The 23,990-nt window shown below is 44.2% G+C and overlaps 1 protein-coding gene across 3 annotated transcripts in view; it reads right to left on the reverse strand.

Annotated features, from left to right (window-relative positions):
• Positions 1-6,887: 6,887 nt before the first annotated feature.
• Positions 6,888-23,990, reverse strand: part of PTPN11 (protein tyrosine phosphatase non-receptor type 11) — an 84,246-nt gene continuing 67,143 nt past the window's right edge. For all 3 annotated transcript variants that reach the window (XM_014587644.2, XM_006147970.3, XM_027771635.1), the window contains exons 12-16: positions 22,602-22,669; positions 21,669-21,820; positions 12,871-12,983; positions 11,867-11,967; positions 6,888-9,889 (exon numbers count right to left, since the gene is read on the reverse strand). In XM_014587644.2, coding sequence (XP_014443130.1) covers positions 11,898-11,967; positions 12,871-12,983; positions 21,669-21,820; positions 22,602-22,669 — 403 coding nt within the window. In that variant the 3' untranslated portion in view covers positions 6,888-9,889; positions 11,867-11,897. The remainder of the gene's footprint in view (positions 9,890-11,866; positions 11,968-12,870; positions 12,984-21,668; positions 21,821-22,601; positions 22,670-23,990) is intronic.

The following is a 23,990-nucleotide window of genomic DNA, read 5'->3' on the forward strand; positions in this document are numbered from 1 at the left end:
GTGGCCCCCCCCCCCCCCCTCGTCCCATGTGATTTTCAAGCTGTCAGGTCTGGGACTCAAACTGTGGTCAGCCATGTGGGAGTCCAGTGCCTTAACCACCACGCCACCTGCTGGCTTCTTGTAGTTTATTCTTAAATCTAAAGATAAGAATGATATGGTCCCAAGGTGGAATTTTAGTCCATTTTCAAATGTGCAAAAATGTATTGGGTAGTTGGGAATGTCATGACTTATTTTTCTGGTTTTCTATGCAAAATTACATTATGACATTTCTAGCAACCCAATATTAAACACAATAAATGAATGCACAACAACACTGCAAGACGATCACTGGTGTGGCTGGGCACAGGGTTTTTTCCTGCCCATAACTCAAACCTTTGTTAGCCATTTTCTAAAGCCTTCTTTCATAGTAACTCTGGGAACAATCAACCCTTTAGAAAAAAGGAAATTGAGAGGCCAGCAGGTGGCGTGGTGGCTGGGGGCGCTGGCCTCCCACACGGCTGACTGCAGTTGGAGTCCTGGACCTGGCTGCTCGCTTTCTCACTTTGCTCTCTCTCTCTCTGTCCCTCTCTGATCGAATTAAAATAAATAAAAGTGAATAAATAAAGTTAAATAAAGTAAATCTTAAAAAAAAAAAAAGGAAATTGACTTAAGCATGAAAAAAATAACATTAATATAGAAAGCAACAATCTAACACATATGAATGAAGATGGGGGGAAAATGACTTTTTACAAGTCTAGAAATCCATCAAGACCCGGACATCTGTCACTTCCCAAACAGATTCTAATTTTAGAGTTTGCTTCCTTCAACTTATTTTTTTCTCCTTCTCTTCCCTTAAGTTGGATGGATTTAACATATGCCTGGGATTTCACAAACCCAGTTTTGGTAGGTGTGATACCCGAGAATATCTGAAGCTATTTTCAACACACTTTGTGCATTGCTTGCCTTATTCTTTGAGACTGTCTACGGATCTCTGCTTACTGGGTTGCCTGGTACGTCACGGCCACTCTGCTACGTCTGCAAAGGTGAACTGGTCCCCAGCCTGGGGCAGCACTTCCAGCAGTCGTTATTGCCACATGGAACTCCTCCAGTGCCGCTTCCCCCTACGCACAAATATATCTATGAACACCCTGGTGAGCCCATAAAAAATGCAGCTTCTGATTCAGCAGAGCCGGGAGGGAACCAGGACCCTGCATTTCCAACAGTCCTGGGCAAGGCTGACGGTGCCTGGAGTGGCAAAGGTTCAGGGAGCTTGTGAGTCCCCATCTATCCCCCAACTTCACCCAGGTCCATTCTTCGCCCACCTCTGGGAGCGGCAGCAGATTGGAGGCAGGGAGGAGAGGGCAAGCAGGGCATTTCTTCCTTCCCTGCTGAGCTCCTTCTGGGCCTACAGCTCCAGGCTTTCTCAGGTTCCAGGAACACTGTTTCCCCACCTGGTATCCTTAAAGCCTAAGGGTGCTGTGGCAGGCAGGATAACAGCCCTGCGAAGATGTCCACATTCCAATCCCTGGGACTTGTGAATATGTTACCGTACATGGCAAAGGGTCTTGGTAGACAGGATAAATTCAGGATTGTAAGGTAGGGAGATGAGCCTGGATTACCCCAGTAGGCCTGATATCACCATCAAGATCTTTGTAAGTGAAAGACTGAGCAGGAAGAGTCAGAAATGCGCTGTGAGGAGGACCTGACCCGCCAAGGCTGGCCTTGAGGATGGCAGGAGAGGGCCCTGAGGCAAGGAACGGCCAGCGTCTGGACCCTAGAAGAGGCAGGAGACTGGATTTCCCCACCCTCCCTCGAGTCAGCCCTTATCAGGGCTGTGGCTTTGCCTGTCTTGCCCACATCTCTGGGTATGCTCCCCGGGCCCCACACTCTTCCTCGCCCCTCTCCTCCACCCCTGGTCAAAAGTGAAGTCCACACCTAGAATCCTCCCCTCCATCTCCAGGATTCCTTAGGGGTCAGGGTGTGGAGAGAGCATTGACTCTCAGGTCAAAATGACTCACCTGGGCTCAACATGAGCTCTTCCACTTACCAGCAATTAAGTCAATTAATGCCCCCGAGCCTCAGTTTACCCATCTGTAAAATGGAGACCAGACATCTATCCTATAACAACTGTGTATCTGCGGCCAGGGTCCATGCAGGGCACTGCACACATGGTGGCGAATAGAAGAGACGGGGGTGGGGGGACCCTAACCTTTCAGGTTTAGACGTACTCTGCATGAACCTGCTGATTGTGTTTATTGCATAATTATCATTTAGCAAATGAAAGATATTACCATCATTTCCTTCTATTTATTTGCCTAGTCTTGATCCAGAAATCTTCCTTAGCTGCTTGATTTTCCATCTTGTACTCTGTGTGTCTTCTCTCCCTAAATGGGCCATAAAGTCCTTTCAGACAGGGATTAAGATATTTATGTCATATTCTCCAGAGCACCTAGCCCAATGTCTGGCTCACTGTACTCACTAAAAAGGGACTGAAAGGTATTGGGTACTTCTGTGTATGAAATAAAATCTGAAATAGTTCTCAAGTCTCTCTAGTCAGGGTAACTAAGACTGATCTCACGGGGCACTGGTAAAGGATTTTCGCATCCTGGAAATGCCAAGAAAGCATTTTCTAGGCTGTTGCCATTCCCACTGAGAACTGTAATCATAGCAAGGCCGAAACCGCAACTCACACGCCTGTGAGTCTATCCCATGGGCACCTCACAAAGAGCATTTTACTGAAATTGGTCCTAGTGACTAGGTAAGTTCAGTCATGTCAGTGAGTTGTGAAGAACTAAGTATCTTTATTCCTAAATGCAAAACAAGATTGATCCAAAACTCAACAGAAAAAAACGCTAAGAAACAAAGAGTTCACAGAAAGCCATAAAGTGGGTGAGATGATGCTTGGCTTCAGTTCTCAAATACACAAATATCAGTGCACTGGCTACTGTGAGAATTTCTGATAACACTTTATTTCTGGCTCCTTATTATGCAGATTCAGTGTCTGGAATTCTAGCTAGTTCCTGGGAGGTCAGAAAAGTAGCACTTGGGGCCGGCAGATGGCATGGAGGTTAGGTCAGCTGGATCCCATATGGCCAACTGCTTCCGTTAAGAGTCCTGGACTCGGCGGCTTGAAAAACATGCTGGGCACGTGTGCATGCCAAAATCCCGAGAGTGAAGAAGGGATGGCAGAGGGGTCATCCCTCTAAAGGGTGATTTCTCATTTTCTTTCTCTGTCTTTCTCTCTCTCTCCAGCAAGTGCACACACCATATAGCAAATCAAAAAATAAATAAAAAATAAAAATAAAAAAAAACCCAGCACCTGCAATAAAACCATTTACTGAGGCCCAATTCCCTTTTACCACCCCTCAGAGTCAAAGAGAATGGATGGATTCAAAGTCACACACAATTTGACACCAAAGGAGGTTCTGCACTAGAAGCGTTTTTCTTCTTTTTAATTAAAAATTTATTTTTACTAGTTATTTTGCTTTGAAAATGATTACTGTCAGTATTTCCTCACAGGCTACTTTTTTCTGTATGGATTTTATTTAAGAATCACTTAGGGGCATGGTGACGCCTGTCCTATGGCAAGAATCATTTAATTTTATTTATTATTATTTTAATTTGCTATAAGGCACGTGTACTCATCAGACACAGAGAAGAAGAGAGAAAATGAGATAGCAAGTCGCCAGGTCCAAGACTTATGGTGGTTGGCCATGTGGTAGTCCAGGACCTTAACCACTTTGTCAAAATTACTAGAAGCGTTTTTCATCTACAAGTTGTTCACGCTGAATAAACTCTTAGCTCTGTCCATGGCTGACTTACTGCAGGGATTCCTGCTTTAATCAACACATTTTTCTCAGGGATTTTTCTTGTAAGAATTATAGAAAGGTTCTTTACTTGCTTATGGACAAGACAATCTTCTTTTTTAAAAAGATTATTTAATTTTATTTATTATCATTATGTTTAAATTTGACCAGAGACAGACAGAGAAAGAGGAAAAAAAAGAGAGAAACCAAGTTGCCAGATCCAGGACTTGAACCACAGTTGGCCATGTGAGAGTCAATGCCTTAACCACTATGCCACCTGCTGGCCCCAAGACAGCCTTCTAATGTGCAACCCAAGATCTCAGGAAGGATTATGTGGAATGAGCATCTCCAGGCCAACAGTAGGTACAGCACCTTGTCTGAAACCCCAAAGGGTAAACACCAGACAGTGCCATGGTTTTGAACCCAGTGGAGGTATTCCTGTGAAAGGTTACATACTCCTGAGTTACTCAGCTCCTTTCCATGACTCTCATCCCATTTAGAACTAGCTGTCTAATTTCTGTCTTTTGACTTAGCCCCAGGAATTTTCAAAGACAGTTACTGCCTCTGACTTGTGCAAGGCCTGGCTCCCCCAGTAGACAGCCAATGAGCTGGGTTGTCTTGGTTGCTGCTCATCCTGTGCCTAGCACAAGGGCAGTATCTGGCATTTCAAAGGGGCTGCATGTTTTAATGGGTCGGTGACAGATCTAACCAATTACATCAGCTCTATTTGATTGTATGCATTAAATAACTCAGTTTAGACCAAGAGGAGGGCCATGGCATTATATAATATAATTAAGTAATCCAAATCCTTATGTTTACCATAGAAAATAACTTCCTGCTTTGTTATTTATAAAATGATTTCTTTCTGTCTGTCAGTGTACACTGTTGTCCACAAAAATGGCTGTGCTAGTCTGTTCTCCTGTTGGTAACAACTGAACACCATACTGGGTAGTTCATAAAGAATAAAGGCATATATAGCTCACGGTTTTGGAGGTCCAACCAAAGGGCTGTATCTGGTGAGGGTCTTCTTGCTGGTGGGGGCTCTCTGTAGAGTCCTCAGGCAGCAAAGGACAACAAGCTCATCTGGGCCATTCTGCTCGCCTAGGTTTCTGGGCCTGTGATGGGAGGGGCAACTCTGAAGATCTCTGAAGTGCCCTTGGAGACTTTCCCCCATTACGTCGAACAACTCTGCTACTTGCTTTTATTCCATGCTCCCTTTATGTAGGCTTACCTCTTTAGCAAGCAGTTGCTTGGCCACAGTCTTAGTAATCTCTGCAAAACACAGTCAGGCTGTGAATTTTCCAAAAATTTCCTTTCTCCTTCCCTTTTAATGATCAGTTCTATCTTTAAGTCATCTGTTGTTCTTTCATGTACTGCAAGCAGTTCAAGGTAACAGTAAAGCTCCTTCTACATTCTGCTTAGAGACTTCATTTGCCAAGAACTCATCAGTCTTCAATTTGGCATTCCACACAGCCCTAGGACATGGATACAGACACAGGCTCTGTGCTTGTTCTGTCTTGCCATATTACCCAGCAGCTAGAAGACCCTAACCAGATGTGACCCCTGGACCTTAGACCTCTAAAACCACAGGCTAAATATACCTCTATTGTTTATTAGTCACCTAGATTCAGGTGTTTGTTATTAGCAATACAGCAGATCAATCCAGTAGCCTTGTTTGTATGTAGCCTAAATACTCTAAAGGGAAGAGCTGATGTCCTACAGCACATAATTCACCCTTCCCAGAAACATCCCTTATTCTATCTTCACTTCAAATCCCCACCATCATTTCTGTTGTGTGTTTTCTAGTCATTTCCTGTATATTTTACACAGATATACCTTTTACTCTCCCTGAACTCCTAAGTTCTTCCAAATAGAATTTCCTATCTCCTAAAGTTATTCATAGAGCAGGCAAACAATGAATTCCTAAGGAATTGATCCGTTTATTCTGCATTCCAACTCACCTTCCAGATAGAAGCTGCGAAATGTCAACTTTTTGCAGTGCTGAGAGGCTGAATGACCTATAACCCCATTTTTTTCCTGGACATTTCTGATGAAGTAAATGATAAATACAATAATATAAGAAAATTGTTTTATTCCTAATTTTTAGTTTCCATACAGTTTACAAAGACATTTTTACTCTGATAATACAGCTTTGCAACTAGCAAAGCAGTTGAACTAACACCCATAAATATAGGTGGGGAGACACATCCACTAATGTTCTTCTACATAAACTATTCTTTTAATGTCATTTTTAAAAAACAATTGCAAATAGACTACATAATATACGTGGGCAAAAAGGCAATTAAGTGACTCTCTTGAAACACTAAATGTATAATAAACAGCATATTATCAACATTTACATGATTCACATCAAAATGATGACATCCTAAAACGTATTCCTTTTAAAGGATAGATTTATCAATAAAATATTACATATCTTTTAATACTCTGGTACAATACTTCTTCATATACTGCAGAAAAATTAAATGTAGGACTAGTTTTTCAGCTTAATAAAGGATCCTTTTTCCATTAGCTTTTATTAATAAAAGAATCACAATTAGGTCATAAATAGGCAAATTATTAACTACATGATTTGAGGTTTAGGATGAAAACTTGTAAAAATTAGTTCGATATACAGCAAAGTTATACAACACACTAAAACCAACTGTTTAATATTTTTGCCTTGTGTGAACTGCCCGTAGTGAGAAAAGAACAAACTTTTTAGTGATGGAAGATACAACAGACTGTATTTTGGAACTTATTTTTTAAAAGCAAGAAGGAAAAAGATTTCAACAGAATAAAGGGCTAATACAGATCCTAATAAAGGCATCTTGCAATCAGGGAGGCCATGTGCTTTGCTATAGAAAACTTCACTCCCCCAAAGACAGAGAGAAAACAAAAACTGCACTGGGTTTATATTTAGGCCTACAGTCTAGGTTTCCCGTATGGATTACTAATCTACAACAAAACACTTCACAACTGCAAAGCTTTCCACATTCTCTGAACTAGAAATACCCCAAGATGTTACAGTATGTTCTTAAAATCCCTAGTAAAATAACCCCCCAAAATGATCTTGACCATTTCTTGGCTGTTCTAAAACAACTGGGTGCTGTAAAGAATACAGACACCAAGAAAGTCCTACGTCTGTTTTCTCATCCCCATGCAGCCACATGTGAAAGTCAACAATTTCCATGGGAGAGAGAACCGTATTTTATAGAGGGCCATACACTGGACATGAGGTGCCTTTTTATTTAAAAAAAATAATAATAATAAAACTCTGAAAAATTGTTTTAAACCCCAGTACCATGTGCCAGATAATTTCTTCATTCTAATATAAAATCCTACATGTATAATTTTAAAATACCCAGCCAGCTATGGGATATTGTGCATATTTAATGTCTACCAGCAATTCAGAACTTACACGCATCTATCTACTTCCCAGGTAGCCCGATTCATTCACCTGTTACTGACTGCTCTGGCTCCTGGCCTGTGACTTCCTCAGAAACCACCTCTTGGGAACATTCATTTCCACTTTTAAAATTCCCTCCTTGAGCTTCCCCCATCTCCCCCGCCCCTCTGCCTGATTCCAGCCCTTGTACAATAACCTCATCTGAGAACCTGCGATCACTTTTACCAAACACACAAACCTTCCCAACCTAGGGACTATATCAATCTCTCGGCTTTTTGTTTTGTTTTGTTTTTACATAGCAACATAATAGTTTGCTGACTTTGTGGAGGGAAATATGAATGAAATCAATGTCTTGTAAACAAATAAAGCAGCCAAGATCAGGTATTTCTGTTCCAAGTGCAAAAACAACTGATCTTCAGCCACGGATGGAGACATGAATGTAGCAGATCCACTTGTACAATCAAACCCCTGTATGCTGGTGAAATACTTGGCCCTCAGAGTCTAGAGTCAAAACATTACCACAAAATCAAAGCAAAATGGAGAAAGATTCAATGTGACAATGTGATCAAAAGAACAGGATTCAAGATCCTCATTGCAAATACTGAACTGGAATCTCTTCACAGATCTGACAAGGCAGTAGTCATTACAAGTCTAACAAGGGAATCCTTCAGGCCACACCTGTGTTCTGAAGCCAATCTAAGTTCCATGGATAGTCGGGTAGTGGTGTGGGGAGGTCTATATACATTTTGTCTGTGAAAATGGCAGCTACTGTGCTCCCCAAACTATCTCAGGGTTTCAAGGGAATAAGAGACCTTAGGAAGGAACTACACCCTGGGCTAGGTCTATTCCTTCCTTTCAAGTGCCAATGTAAGAAGAATCTGAATAAGGAGACCATGGTAGCATGGCAAAGCTGCCACAGTGTATCACCATTACAAAAGCCTACCAATGATGCTGTGATCGAAACACACTCACTGGAGGATGATTCAACACACGAGGCAAAGAGGGATGTCTTTGGAGAAGGCACTTAAGGCAGAACATTAGCAAATCTTAATGCTTGGCTAAAACAAAAATGAGCTAATTCAATCCCATTGGAAACTTCCTTAGAAAAGCCCCTTCTCACTGTAGTCTGACTGTGTGTGCATGCGAGTGAAGCCCTATCGAGAACCAGTGGCATTATGAAAGCAGCACGTTCGCCAGAGTCTACAGGGCACCTCAATGACGGGGGGGTTCTGCTTTCAGATGGTCTGTCCCCCTAAATACATCCATCCTTTTGAGACCAGTTTTCTCAAGTGATGGGTCAGAAAACAGGCTCAGAGTGGGCAGAACTGCTTCAGGAAGTTTCTTGAAAGCTCTCTGTATTTCTCAATCTGACTTTCAGCTTAAACCGCTATGATAAGCAGCTGCAGTTTCCCCAGGTCATTTGCAGCTTCTACTTTTACTAACTATAGTTGGTTTTTCACGGCACCAGTTGTGACAGTCTGTTAGACTGGTGGCTCCCAGTGAATGGCACCTCCATGTCACACCCTCTTCTTGAATCGGGGCTGGGGCTGTGACTTGTTTAATTTAATAGAGGCCAAGAGAAGGGATGCTGCCACACTTCTGGGCTTAAGTCTTAAGAAGGTCTGGTCACTTCTGCTTTCGAGCTCTTGGGAGCTCCGAGCTGCCATGTAAAAGGCCTAGCTATTCTGCTGGTGAGGCCACTCGGTGGGACCACACGGAGAAGGAAAGACCTGGAGGACTATGTGCAGAGGGAAGCCAGCTAGCCCAGTGTCTCAGCCAACCTGCTGACCACGTGAGTGCTCGCCCATGAGGCCAGCAGAACAGCTCAACTGAGCCCAGCTCAGATTCCACAACGGGGAGGGCAAGGAATGAGGTATTGTTTCAGGCCACAAAGTTTTGGGATAGTTTGTCAGTGACATCGGATAACCAAAGAGCTGGTCATCCACAGATGCCTTTTATTCTAAATACAAGACAATTACTCATATGCAAAGAAAATATGGCAACCATTTTCCCACCACAACGTCTTCGGTCAACAGCTGAATGGTAATTGGTCACATGCTAAGAAGAAAACACACCTCTTATCCTAATTCCTACGTGTCCATGATTTTTCCCCCATGACTTTCTAATGCCAATGCAAAGGAAGACAGGCAACTTCTGACAGTCTCAGGCACTGGCTTCAATACCATTAAGCCCTCAGAAATAAGCCATCGAAATGAAATATCCACTACTGGTTACACTTTGGTAAATGAGATTGTTCTCACTCTTCCAGGATGTTGTTACTTAATTTTCCCAAATCATTTCTTACAAGTGCCCCATCATCTTCCATAAAAACGGGGAAAATTAAATTAAGGTTATAAAACCAAAAAAAAAAAAAATCCCCATCCTATCTATATTTGAATCCCTATAATCTGTAAAATATAGAGCACAATTTAACTGCTTCTTCAATTTAAAACAAAATTCTATAAAATACAGCATTGTCTACACTGTAGAGATGATTTCTTCTTATCTGAGGAAATGAGTTACTGGAAATAAGGTACTGTTGAGTTGGAATACAGTGGTCTTTAAATGGTTTCAAATTTTGCTTATCAAAAGGTAGTCAACCACAACGCAAGCCTTCCAAATCCAAATTCACTCTTCACAAAAACTTTCTTGTGTCTGTTCTTATTCTTTTTAGGGAGAAGGTCAAAGTCCACATCTGGGGAAAAAAATAAATCAGAACTTTTAAGGAACATACAACTAAAGCTTGACAAAGCATTAAGCTACTTTAAAGTAGATTTAAAACTTTTAAATATACTACCCATTGAAATGGGAATTTCGACCTGAAACACTGATTCTTATAAAATTCTAACTTTCTTTTATTAATTGCCAGAGGTCCTATGCACTGTTAGAGACAGAAGAAAGAGGAAAGGAAGAGAAGGAAGAGAAGGAAGAGAAGGAAGGCAGGCAGGCAGGCAGGCAGGCAAGCAAGCAAGCAGGCAAGCCCCTTCCAATGGGATGTGGTCACACCACAATCTCTTCACTATTTCTCCATCCTTTCAGGACTCTGGGCCCTGTGCATGCCCAGTGTGTTTTTCAAGCTGCAAGGGCCGGGATTCGAAGTAGGATGGCCTGAGGGATGTGGCTCTCTTATCCACTAGACTATGGAACAGGCCCAAGTTTCTAACTTATTAAAACCAACACGAGGGGCTGGACGGTGGCACTGTGGTCAACACGATGCTCTGCAAGGCTGACTAGATGAGAAAGTTGCCGACTCACATTCAGAGACCGGCTTGATTACATCAGGTGCATGTGCCCACAATCTGGGTTGGTTACCGCTGCTGCAGAGATCACAGTGCAAGACCCTGCTGGGGTGCTATATTTCTGTCTTTATGACTCACTCATGAACTGAATAAATACATACACACATCACAAACCTGGGTCACACTCTAACAAGGGACATGAAAGGAGTGGACATACGAGAGATGGACATGCAGCAGAGTTGGGAGGGGTGTGGAATTGGCCCTGTCAAGAGTCCGAGGTGACCAGCACCCCGTGTGACAGCTGGCCAGAGGCCGACCTCATTGATCACTCTGGAATCCTGACTCTCATTCATCCATGCTGTGGTGTGTCCCAGTGCTTCCCAGATCCCTACAGATCATCACCAGCACAGGTTGGGGCAACCCACGCTCGTAAAAATTGCTGGAACGGGGATCCCCACTCTTCACCACCAATATCAACTGCTTCCCTGGAGGTAAGTGCCAGTCTTAGCCCTTGCAGAATTAATTCTATATTTCATTTTAATTCTTAATGAACTAATAAATCCAGCTTGGCAAAAGCAATATAGGGAGGAGGAAAAAACAATTATGGCACACATTGCTCGAACACTCACAAATTATTTGTCTGCTTAAAAATGCCCCAAATTGGGAACCAGCAGTTAGCGTAATGGCTATGTTGCTGGACTCCCACGTATTCGACTGTGGTTCACGTCCCGGACCCGGTGGCTTAAAACTCACGCCAGGCACGTGTGCAGGCGTGCCCAAGATCCCGAGAGGAGAATGGAGGAGAAGGGATTGCAGCGTGACCATTTCCCCTGGGGGGATGATTTCTCGCTTTCTGTCTGTATGTCTCTGTCTGTTTGGCGAGCGCACGCGCCCTATAGCGAAAATCTCTCCCCCTCCCCCCAAAAAAGCCACAAATTGGCCAGCCACAATGGCACATCAGTAATGTAACACTCCATGATTTTGAGGCCATATGGGAAGACCCCAGGTTCACATCCTGGAACCTCCTGGTGCATGCTGGGTAGGCAGAGATAGTGTGCCTACTGGCTGGCTGGCTGAGGCTAGGGGTGGCACTGTACCCACTGGGGTGGCCTACTACCCTGTCTCTCTCTATCATGGAGGAGATAAACAAAAAATACCATGGGCCTGCCCTGTGGCCTAGTGGTTAAGGAAGTTGGATCCCATGTGGCCAACTGTGCGGTTTGAATCCCAGCTCCAGCAGCTTGAAAAATACGCCAGGTACACGGGTATGCATGCCCCAAATCCCAACAAGATGGAGAAATGGAGGGAAAGGGGTTGCCTTGCGACCATGTCCCCTTTCTCTGTCTGTGGCGAGTGTACACACCCTCTAGCAATGAAAAGAAATGTCACAAATTTCATGAACAATGAGCCAACAGAGCACTTTCTTTAAATACCTATTCTGTGCTGACATTCCGGCAGGTCTTCTCATCTGAAACTTTTCTGCTGTTGCATCAGGCCCACGTTTTCATAGACTCTAGCATTATCTTCTCTCATTCTGAAGAGACATAAGGAAGGAGACATTTACAAAAACACAGCCCATGTGTCCAAGCTTACAAGGCATTCCTCAAGCACGTACTGCGTTCCTTGGGAACCAGATACGGTGCAGGCCCAGTTCCTAGCCCCCGAGGCCGACAGTCTTGGAAAGGACATGAGACCTATGCATGTAGCAGTGTAACTTAGGTGGAGGCCCAGTGATGTAACTACCATTCCATCTACTGGCCCTTATTATTCTTCAATTTGACCAGAAAGAGACGGAGAGTGAGAAAGCAAGTCGCCAGGTCTAGGACTCAAACTACCATGTTGGGTCAGCCATGTGGAAGTCCAGCGCCTTAACCACCATGCCACCTGCTGGTCCCTCCTTGTTTTTCCTTTTTAACAACCCTTTAAAACCATTCATGGGCTACAGAAAACAGGTGATGGCCCAGATTAGACTGTGGGCTGTCGTGTGCTGACTCCTGGTTTAAACCCCTAAATATCCCTAAAGGAGATTTCTATTGACTGGTGAGAAGCTAGCAGATCACGGCTGTGCTGACACATTCACAGTCAATTTATTGACATCTGTTTAGCAAAGAACCAGAACACATCATAGGGAAACTTACTACCTTCCTCTGCAACCTCACCCCATCCAAAGAAAGGTTCAATTCTTTGGAGAACCACTGCTAGAAGAACCACTGCCTGATACACTACACCCCACACAACCCTCCTGGCACATCAGCCTTCAGTTCAGGGAAGCAGCATCTGGTTTAGGTGCAGACACACATGCCTAGGACCTGTCGGTCAATGGCAACAGTAACACGTCAGCAGAGTGCAGGCACTATGAAGACTTGTGTTTTTATGGGTTTAAAGCCTTTTAGAGAACAACATTCGGGTATAAAGCATTTCTTTCGTCTCTACTTACTCCGCACAGGGTGGCGTTGGGGTGCAAGGCGGGAGGGGGCTCTGATCTCCGCTTGTCTGGTCCGTTAGGGAATACTTAATATTGGTATATTCGTGCCCTTTCCTCTTGCTCTTCTGAAAAGTGGAAGAGTGCACATGTGAGGGACCACAACTTTGTTAAGGAATAAAGAAACAAAACAAGGTATTTCACCTCCCCTCCCCAAAGAAAAGAGGTCAGGTGGGAGATACGTTATCACCGAGTTCTTGTTTTTAGGTTCTTGCCATAGAGCACGTGAGCTTGTTAGAGAGAGAGAGAGAGAGAGAGAGAGAGAGGGGAAGTAAGAAATCACCCGCAAGGGGGGGGGCCATGCTGCAATCCCTTCTCTTCCCTTCTCCTCCTGGGATTCTGGGCACACATGCACACACGCCTGGAGTGACTTTCAAGCTGCTGGGTCTGGACTCGAACTGTGGTCGGCCATGTGTTAGTCCCCATGCCTCCTGCTGGGCCCATCCTTGCGAATATTGATAGACCAAGCACATAGTCAGGGAGTTCAGCTTGTCATTATAAATACACCATGCGGTGAAAGCAGTCTGAATTCTCACCCCTGGAGAGACCCTAGCACCTCTAAAACTTAATTTTTGGCTCTAATGATACCCTGGGGGAAAAGAGCAGAGAAAACCATAGGAATGTAATCTCATCTCAGATGCAAAGTGACCAATAGGTGGCAGCACTCCTGGTTAGATGACCGGTTACCATTTTCTACTCCTAAACTCATCAACAAACAGATAGCGTAACGGTTATGTCACTGGACTCTCATGCGGTTGCGGTTCAAGTCCCAGACTCGGCAGCCAGGAACTCACCAGGCACACGGTGTGTGTGCCCAAGATCCCAAGAGGAGAAGGGATTGTGGCGTGGAGGCGTGGCCATCCCTCCTAGGAAGTGATTTCTCGCTTTGTCTCTGTCTCTCCAGCGGACACCTGTACCCTATAGCAAAAATCTCTCTAAAAACAAATAAATAATAAAAAAAAATTTTAAGTCAAATCCATCAAATGAGCGTCATTAGATAATGCTGCCTTCCTTACAGGATTGCACAAACCAGCAGGAGCAGGAAGGGGCAGCCACATCGAATGCTGACGGACCTGTGGGAATTAGACAGTGGAAGTAGTACTAAGTTCATAGTTAGTAAACATGCCAATATTGTACAACCTACATCCCAAGAAACCCTTGCACATAATCCTAAATGAACCGACGAGGAGCACCTGAGACATGCGGTTCTTAGTAACGTCTGTCCACAGAACCAAGAATGTGATATGCTTGTGTGTGAAACAAGAACGACTGTGAAGAGCAGAAAAACTGTGTGCGTGGACTGGAGTGTTTCCCAGATTTCACGAGCGACGGCAAGTAGGAAACACGAGCTACAGAACGATGAAACAGGCGGATACCATCTGGGTAGCACTGTAAGCCTATAAAACAATGCTGGCTGTTGTTTATAGAGTTGTATTTGTATTTAAAATATAAACAGAGGTGCAGTCTCTGTGGTGCAGTTGGTGCCATCCTGACCTGCAGTGCTAGAAGTCACGTGGTCAATCAAAGGTTTGGATTCCTAGTCCTTTCTCTCTCTCTCTCCCAGCCCCACTGTGCACGTGCACATGTTACCATGAATACACTTTAAAAATAAACCAATGGGGCCGGCAGCTGGTGTGGTGGTCAATGGCGCTGGACCTCCACATGGCCGACTGCGGTTAGAGTCCTGGACCTGGCGGCTTGCTTCCTCGCTTTCCCTTTCCCTCCCTCTCTCTGTCTCTCTTTGATCAAATTAAAATATAATAACAACAAATGGAATTAAATAAAACAAATAAATATTTTAAAAGATATAAACCAAGAAACAAATAAAATACAAAGAGAGACTGTATAATTAGTGAGTGCTCTGGGGAATCCAGGGGAGAGAAGAGGGACAGATCTGCAGCTGGAGGTCAAAGGGAATCCCAGCACTACCTGGTATGTTTGGTTTCTTGTTTTTTTTTTTTTAAGATAAAAACTTTTTCTTAAAATTAATTAGTTTATTTATTTATTTAAAGTGACCAGAAAGGGAGAGAGTAGGGGAGAGAGAGAGAGAGAGAGAAATCAACCCCCAGGGGGGATGGCCACACTGCAATCTGTTCTCCTCCAGTCTCTTCTCAGGATTTTGGGCACATAAACACATGTGCTCAGACTTTCTTTCAAGCTGCTGGGCCCAGGACTTGAACTGTGCAGTGAGCCACATGGGATCCAACTGCCTTAACCACCACACCACTAGCCGAGTCATTATTTTAAAACTTAAACAGCGTACGCATTTTAAAAACAAACATTTCAAATATATAGTAAATAAAAACTGCAGAGTCAAGTTACTTTTTTACTTAATACATTTAAAAAATATTATGGTAAAAACACATGAGATCTACCCTCATAACAAAGTTTAAATGTGCACTATAATATTACGTATAAGCACATGGCTGGGCAGATCCATAGAACATCTTCGTCTTGTATTAGAAAAACTCTATATCCACTGAAAAATAACTCATTTTCCCCTCCCTAGGCAATACTTTCTTTAAAATCAAAATCAATATTTCTTTTTTTTTGGAGAGGTTTTTGCTATAAGGAATGTGCGCTCGCCAGAAAGACAGAGAGACAGAGAGACAGAAAGCAAGAAATCAACCCTGGGGGGATGGCAACGCTGCAATCCCTTCTCCTCCATTCTCCTCTCAGGATCTTGGGCACGCAAGCACACGCGCCCTGCGTGAGTTTTAAGCCACTGGGTCTGGGACATGAACCGCGGTCAACTACATGGGAGTTTAGCGACATAACCATTACGCTAACTGCTGGCCCCAGAATCAATATTTCTATATGAAGTGATTATAAAGGAATTTTCTAATGAGGAATAATGAATACAAATGGGATAGAAATTATTTCACTGGCTCGAAGTAGCCCAAGAAAAAAACATAAAAATGTCAGAGCTTTTTAGCTTACTTAGGAAGAACCAGAAATAAAACGGATTCACAAATCAAATGAAGTCATCTCTCAGGACGGTAACAGCCCAGGCTGTGTGATGAGGAAAAGTTCTCAGGGGATAGAAGCTGTTTGTTTTTGAGGGAGTGGGGGTAATACATTTTTGAGACCTAATCTCAAATTGATTCTCACCCAAATTCAATGACATAGCATGATTACCAAGCCTTCTGCGATGCTGTACAGCCCTGCTAACTGAGACACAGCCAAGGATGAAAGGCGGGGCTGTCCACGCAGCTCCAAAGGCACCTCATCATCTCATACGAAATAGCACTTTCTCTCTGTCAAGCGCACGCACCCTACAGCAAAAAATATTACTAAAAGAGGATAAAGTCTTTAATATGGCCTATGTTAAAAATCTGGTCTCTGCTTACTTTTTTTTTTTTTTTTTAAGGTTTTTGCCACACAGCTCACCAGAAAAAGACAGAGAGGGAAAGTGGGAAACCACGCCCCCAGGAATGGTCACCCCGAAATCCCTTCTCCTTTATTCTCCTCTGGTAATTTTGGACACACATGCTCACACATGTACACACACCTGGTGTGATTTCCAAGCCGCCAGGTCCAGGACTTGAACTGTGGTCAGATATGTGGGAGTTCAGTGCCACCATGCCACCTGCTGGCCCCTTTACTTACTTTTTTTTTAAAGAGAGATTTTTTTGCTATAGGATGCATGTGCTCACAGACAGACAGAAATAGAGAAAGCAAGAAATCACCTCCAAGCGGGGATGACCACACCACAACCCCTTCTCCTCTTGAGATTTTGGGCATGCATGCACATGCACCCCGTGTATGCTAAGCTGCTGGGTCCAAGACTTGAACCATGGTCGACCATGTGGGAATCCAGCAACATAACCATTACGCCATCTGCTGGTCCCCCTCTGCTTACTTTTTAAATCCCACCCATCACACTCAACAGTCCCCGACTCCCTCTCCTGCTCCACCCACACTGGATTTATTTCCATTTCAGGAGCCTGACTACTTATACTCGGGTATCCAGCACAAGGCCTGGGACACGGCACAACCCACTTTAATCAATGCAAGAATGAATGAACAAACGTGAAAACACTTGCCAATGGAACACGGGCATCAAAGAAATGCTATGTTATCCCCCAAATTCACATGCTGAGATCTGGCTGTGAAGGTAGGAAGGGAAGAGGTTAAGAGGAAACTGAATACTTTCATGGGGTCACAAGGCGGGACCTTGGGGAGTGATTAAATGATTAGAGCAGGGCCCTTACAACTGACGCCTGGTGGCTCTACAAGGAGAGGGAAGGAGAACAGGAGATAAGTGGGTGGAACGACACTCCTGTTGGCTGATATAGTGGTGCTCTCCCTGCACGCCCTCATACTCCACCAACGAGAAAACCCTTACCAGATGTGGCCCCTGGACCTTGGGCCTCCAAACTGAAACTGAATAACCTCCATTCTCTTGTCTTTTTGGTTTTTTTTGTTTGTTTGTTTTGCTTTGCTATAGGGCACATGTGCTTGCCAGAGAGGGACAGAGAGAAAATGAGAACTCACCCCCTCCACCAAGGAAGAGGGCCACACTGCAATTCCTTCTCCTTCATTCTCCTTTCAGGATTTTTGGGCACGCATACATACACACCTGACAAAGTTTTCAAACTGCCAGGTACAGGACTCAAACCGTGCAGTTGGCTATGTGGGATCCAGCCACCTTAATCACCATGCCACAGGCTAGCCCCTCTGTTCTCTTAAATTACTGAGCTGCAGGTATTTTCTGTTAATAGCAATGGAAGGGACTAAAACAGGAAGCTATGTGAAGAAGTACAAGTCTAGGGAAACAAAATAGGGCACATGGGGCATGGTCTCATGGCAGCTCAGAGTTTATGTGTGTGAACCTGGAGTTCCACAAGGCAACAGCCACACCCTGTCCCAGTTATATCCCGGCATCAATTCAGTGTCCAGAACATGAAAACTATTCAAACACTTCTTTTTTAAATTTTTTTATTTAATCTTATTTATTATTTTTTTTGGGGGGAGAGGTTTTTGCTATAGGGCATGTGTGCTCGCCAGACAGACAGAGACAGACAGAGAGACAGAAAGCGAGAAATCACCCCCCGGGGGGATGTCCACACCACAATCCCTTCTCCTCCATTCTCCTCTCAGTATCTTGGGCACGCACGCATACACGCCCTTAAGCCACCGGGTCCAGGACTCGAACCGCGGTCGACTACGTGGGAGTCCAGCGACATAGCCATTACGCTAACTGCTGGTCCCTATTCAAACATTTCTTTAAAAAATAACACCAAAGAAAAAGGACATGTTTAATGAAATAGAAGCAGTTGAATGTTAACCGCCTCACCAGGCGGTTTAAGTTGCAACAATTGAAGTTTGGCCTGTGCTGTGGCATTTCTATCTGGCTCTGCTGTCGTCACAGAATTTTTTTTTTTTTTGAGAGATTTTCACTGTAGGGCGCGTGCGCTCGCCAGACAGACAGAGAGAGACATAGAGACAGAAAGCGAGAAATCACCCCCCAGAGGGGATGGTCACACCGCAATCCCTTCTCCTCCATTCTCCTCTCGGGATCTTGGCACGCACGCACACGCGCCCGGCGTGAGTTTTAAGCCACCGGGTCCGGGACACGAACCGCAGTCGACTATGTGGGAGTCCAGCGACATAGCCATTACGCTAACTGCTGGCTCTCTCGTCACAGAATTTTTAAAAGTAACTTCTGTCCTATAGTATTATTGACTCAAGAGAATACTGCTCACGGCTCTACCCTGGAGCTTAAAGGACATTCCCTATGGGGTATGTAATCATTTCCTTCCAAGAAGCGTTGCCTAGTTGGTAAATTCAATTTTCACAGGAGTACAGGTCAGCAATTCTGAAATAACTTTATATGTATACCAGGGTTGAACAAATGAGCAAGCAAGCTATAGTTCATGGGAGCCATGTTTCAACCTGTAGCAAAAGAAGTTGCAAATGAGCAAGAAGGAAGGCTAGAATGAACCCTGTGGTGCTGGATTAGAGTCAGTCATGGTAGCTTAATACATACACAGATGGACAGATACAGAAACAATTAGGGAAGGGCCAGCAAGTGACTGGTGGTTAAGGTGCTGAACGCCCACGTGGCCAATCACGGTTTGAATCCTGGACCTGGCGACTTGAAAATCATGCCAGGCACATGTGCATGTGAGCCCAAAATCCCAAGAGGAGGATGAAAGAGAAGGAATTGCAGTGTGGCCATTTACCCTGGGGAGTTGTTTCTCACTTTCCCTCTTGCTGTCTTTTTCTGGTGAGAGCACAGGCCCTATGGCACAAGAAAAAAAAAACATTATATATGGTAGTTCTCCTTATCTGTGGTTTTATTTTGTTGTGATTTCTGTCTGCTATTTTGAGACAGAGATACCTATCAGCAATGAGCACACCCAACAACCACATGTGGTTTCTAAACACCAGTTTCCAACAAGTGGAACCAGGGCATCACAGAAAAATGGCTAATTCTAAGGCTGGTCAGGAAAACTAAAATAAGAAGCTAGAATATCTTTCAGTGGCAGAAAGTAAAGAAGTGCTAAAAAAACAAAAGCAGAGTCAACCCGCAAACACTCCCAATGGCTAACGCTGCACCAATTTGAGCAACAAAATAAATAGTACAGTATTGGATTATTGCCCAAAGTATAAAGTAATATACATGGGTCTATACTGACATAAATAATTCAATAAATAAATAAGTGGGGAGAAGGAACAAATCTTCCTTACAAAAGGACTCTGAATAATTTATGTAGATACTACCCATTCCAGGAGTTGGAGCTTAATTCCCCTTCCCTGGGGTACGGTCTGCACTGAATGACAAGCCTCCACAGAACAGAACAGGAAAAGAAAGAATAACTGCACAGTGAAAGAGATCTGGCAAGCACCACCTAACCCCCGCGATCCAGGTTAACATCACCAAGCCATGTTGACACTCTGAGTGATGAGAACACAATACATACACCTCTAGGGTATCCTTCCCCCAAATCTACTACCCCCGTCTAATTGTGAGAAAGATTCACACAGATCCAAACTGAGGGATACCGTACAAGATCCCTGACCAGTACCCATGGAAATCATCAAGGTCATGAAAAACACGAACAGACTAAGGAACTATCACAGATGAGGGGTGACTAAACTCCATGTGGGATCCTGAACCGAGTCCTACAACAGAAAGAGAATATTCATGGGAAAAGCATTGAAATCCAAACAAACGCTAGAGCTTAGTTAATAGTAAAGTATCAATATTCACTTTCTTTTATTTTTTTTGAGAGAGATTTTTGCTATAAAGTGCAGACGCTTGCCAGAGAGACAAAAAATGAGAAATCACCGTTGGGTGGATGCCACATCGCAATCCTTTCTCCTCCAGGAATTTTGGGCATGCATGTACACGCATCTGGCACAAGCATCAAGTCACTGGGTCCATGTCTTTTTTTTTTTTTTTCGGAGAGGTTTTTGCCATAGGGCACATGCGCTCACCAGACAGAGACAGAGAGACAGAAAGCGAGAAATCACCCCCCCAGGGGGGACGGCCACGCCACAATCCCTTCTCCTCCATTCTCCTCTCAGGATCTGGGTTTGATTCCTGGTCCAACCTAAAGGCTGGGCACTCTGGTGCACATCTGTAATCCCAGTGACCCAGGAGGCTGAGGTGGGAGGACCAGAACATGGTGAAACTTTGCCTTTAAAAAAAAAAAAAAAAAAATGACTGAATCTAATCAAGGGAAAACTTTAGGTAAATCCAAATCGAGGGGAAATCAACAAATATTAAAAACTGGCCTGAAAACTCTTCAAAAATGTCATCATGGAAGATAAATGACTGAGGAATGTTCCAGATTTAAGGAGACTAAAGATACTTGACAGCTAAATACATGGTGTGCCCCTGGACTACATAAAGGGTGTTCATAGGACAAACTGGAAAATTTGATTGTGGTTTGTAGGTTAGAAAAATAATCATGTCAATTTACTAATTTTGATCATAGTACTATGGTTGTATAAAAGAATGTGCTTATTCTTAGGAAATGCATGCCAGAGCATTTAGAGGCAAAGGGGCATAAATGTTTGCAACTTACAAACATTTCATTTAAAAAAGTACACTGGCCACGCGTGTGTGTGTGTTCAAGATTCCAAGAGGAGAATGGAGGAGAAGGGACTGCAGCATGGCCATCCTCCCTGTGGAGTGATTTGTTGCTCTCTCTCTCTCTCTCTCTCTCTCTCTCTCTAACAAGCACATGCACCCTAGAGCAAAAATCTCTCTAAATAAATAGATAAGAGATAATCAGGGTAGGGGCTGGCAGGTGGCATAGTGGTTAAGGCGCTGAACTCCCACATAGGGGACCATGGTTCGAATCCCAGACCCGGGGGCTTGCTCTCTCTCTCTCTCTCTCGTCAAACTGAAGAAGAAATAAAATTATTATTTTTTTAAAATAAATAATCATGGTAAACATCACCCAAATCAAACCTGGAACAGGCTGGAAACCTCAAGGCTTCGAGTTCTAAGCCTACCATTTGAGTCTGGGAGAATCAGACCTTTCTCCACAGCAATGCCTCAATCAGCTGGGCCGGGATGACACCTGGCTCCCGTCCCTCGGCTCCTCTGGACTGAACAATCGATCATAGCTGTGAAGTTGGGACGTTTCCAAACAGGCCTTTCAGTCGGGAACTTACTTCCCGCTCTGTAATAACAGGAGTCTAAGGGAGCCTGTGCTCCTGCTCCAAATGAGAGCATATCCAACCTGCCCACAAAGCCAATCAAAATCTGCACCCAGCCCCGCCTGGCAGGGTACCTGCTCTTCCTCAATCCTGCGCTGTAGTGTTTCAATATAATGCTGGACGGCCATGTAGATAAATCGGTACTGTGCTTCTGTCTGGACCATCCCTGACCTCTGGGACCGCACCATCTGGATGGTTTTGGGAACGTCGATGTCACAGTCGACACCTACAAAGCAAACACCACGAAGTGTCAGGAGAAACTCAGAGCTGAGCTGAAGTTGTTTCATGCACAGACTCAGAGATAAGCAAATCTGGTCGTTATGTGCTACCCGGATGTTCCAAGGGCTACAGCGCTCTGACTTCTGATCAGCACCCATGATCCTGGAAGAGTACAGGAGAAAGTGCCAGGGGTCAGGATTCCCGCACTGCCCAATAGCCCTACGCCTCCCTGGATGCAGGTATTAAGTAGGGACCACTGCTGCATGCACCAAAGGCCACAGGTGGGGCTCCACAGCTTCTGGGCTTCTGCTCACGCCAAAAACTCAAACAGCATCACTTCTCTTCTCAGGCAAACATATTGAAAATGAAAGTTTTCGGGACCAGGAGTTAGCATAATGGCTATGCCACTGGCCTCCCATGCAGTCAACTGCGGTTCGCGTCCTGGACCCGGTGGCTTAAAACTCACACCAGGAGAGTGAGTGTGTGTCCCCAAGATCCCGAGAGGAGAATGGAGGAGAAGGGATTGCAGCGTGGCCATCCCCCGGGGGGGTGATTTCTCGCTTCCTGTCTCTCTGTCTCTCTCTGTCTGGTGAGTGCACGCGCCCTGTAGCAAAAACCTCTCCAAAAAAAATAAGAAGAAGAAGAAAAGAAAATGAAAGTTTTCAGGCTCGATTTTTGTGAATATTTTCTTCATGTTCCAATTCTCTCCCCCAGGCTATTCTCACTAGCATTTTCCTTCCCTAAACTAAAAGCAGGAGCTGCCATTTCTTGTCCTCCAGATGACCTACCTTTCTCTCTGATAATGTCAATCAGGATGTCAATCACGATGAATGTTCCTGTCCGGCCAATTCCAGCACTGCGGGCAAAGGACAAAAAGCAGAGACTTCGGAGTCATTCATAGAGAGTTTCGTATTTAAAAACAAGCTATGGACAGAAACAATGTCTGTTTAGGGGAGTATTTATAAGATATTTTTAAATTTCTATTTGAAAATATGTCAGCAGAGAGCAATAGGGCTTTGGAGTCAGCCCAAACTACACTTGAAGGACAGTTTTTCCAGGAGACAGTACACCTGGATGCAAGCCCCTTACCCTCGCTGACCCTCAGTTTCCTCATCTGTGAAATGAGAACAGTGCGTGCTGTCAGAGGTGGTTGTTGTGAGGATCAAATGTGAACATACGGAAAACACTGAGCTCAGAGGCTTGCACAGAGCGAGTTCTCAGTAGATGGCAGCTTTTACAAAAATTAAACAAATAAAAGTTTCACACACATCTACTTATCCAACACGTGGGTAAGACATAGGAAACCAAGCCAGGTGTGATGGCGTGCAGGTGCAATCCCAGCTACTCAGGAAGGGGAGGCAGAGGATGACAAGTTTGAGGCCAAGTTAGGCAACAAAGTGAGGACCAATCTCCCTCCAAAAAAGATTTAGGAAACCAAGCTTTTCCCATATAATCTTGAGGCTCAAGAGTGAGTACCAGTAGTTAAAACCTCTGGTGCAGAGGCCAAAGCACAGCTTCCGTCAGAGGCCCGTGTGGGCCTTTGATCTGCTTCAACTGAAATCTGTTGAAGTAAATAGTATCTTATTTGCATGGTAGAAGTGAAAATAATCACATCAAAAAGATGAATCCTAAATTACTACATTTAAAAAAGAAAATAAGGGCCAGCAGATGGTGGGGAGGTTAAGGTGGCTAGATTCCACATGGGTAATTTTGCAGTTCAAGTCCCAGACTTGGTGGCTTGAAGATCACACTGGGCATGTGCGTGCATGCCCAGAATCCTACGAGGAAAGTGAAGAAGGGATTGTGGTGTGGCTATCCCCTCAGGGGTGATTTCTCACTTTCCCTCTCTTTCTGAAGCAAGTACACACACCCTGTAGCAAACTAAAAGAAGGAAAGAAAGAAAAAAAGGTCCAGCTTCAATGCAGATAGTGACATACTAATATACAGTGCTGGAAGCTACACGGGCAATCACAGGTTCAAATCCCAGGTCAACCTAAAACATGCCAGGTATGCAGACATGACCAAGATCCTGACTAGCTGGAAGGCTGGGGAAAACAAATAAAATTAAGTTAAAGAGAGAGAGAGAGAGAGAGAGAGAGAGAACCAAACAAAACTGACTAGACTGAGAGATCCTTCTGACTAAGGACCATGTCCACCCCATTCTATTACTGTAATAC

This window comes from Tupaia chinensis, unplaced genomic scaffold, assembly GCF_000334495.1.
Source record: "Tupaia chinensis unplaced genomic scaffold, TupChi_1.0 Scaffold000226_1, whole genome shotgun sequence".
Lineage (NCBI taxonomy): Eukaryota > Metazoa > Chordata > Mammalia > Scandentia > Tupaiidae > Tupaia > Tupaia belangeri.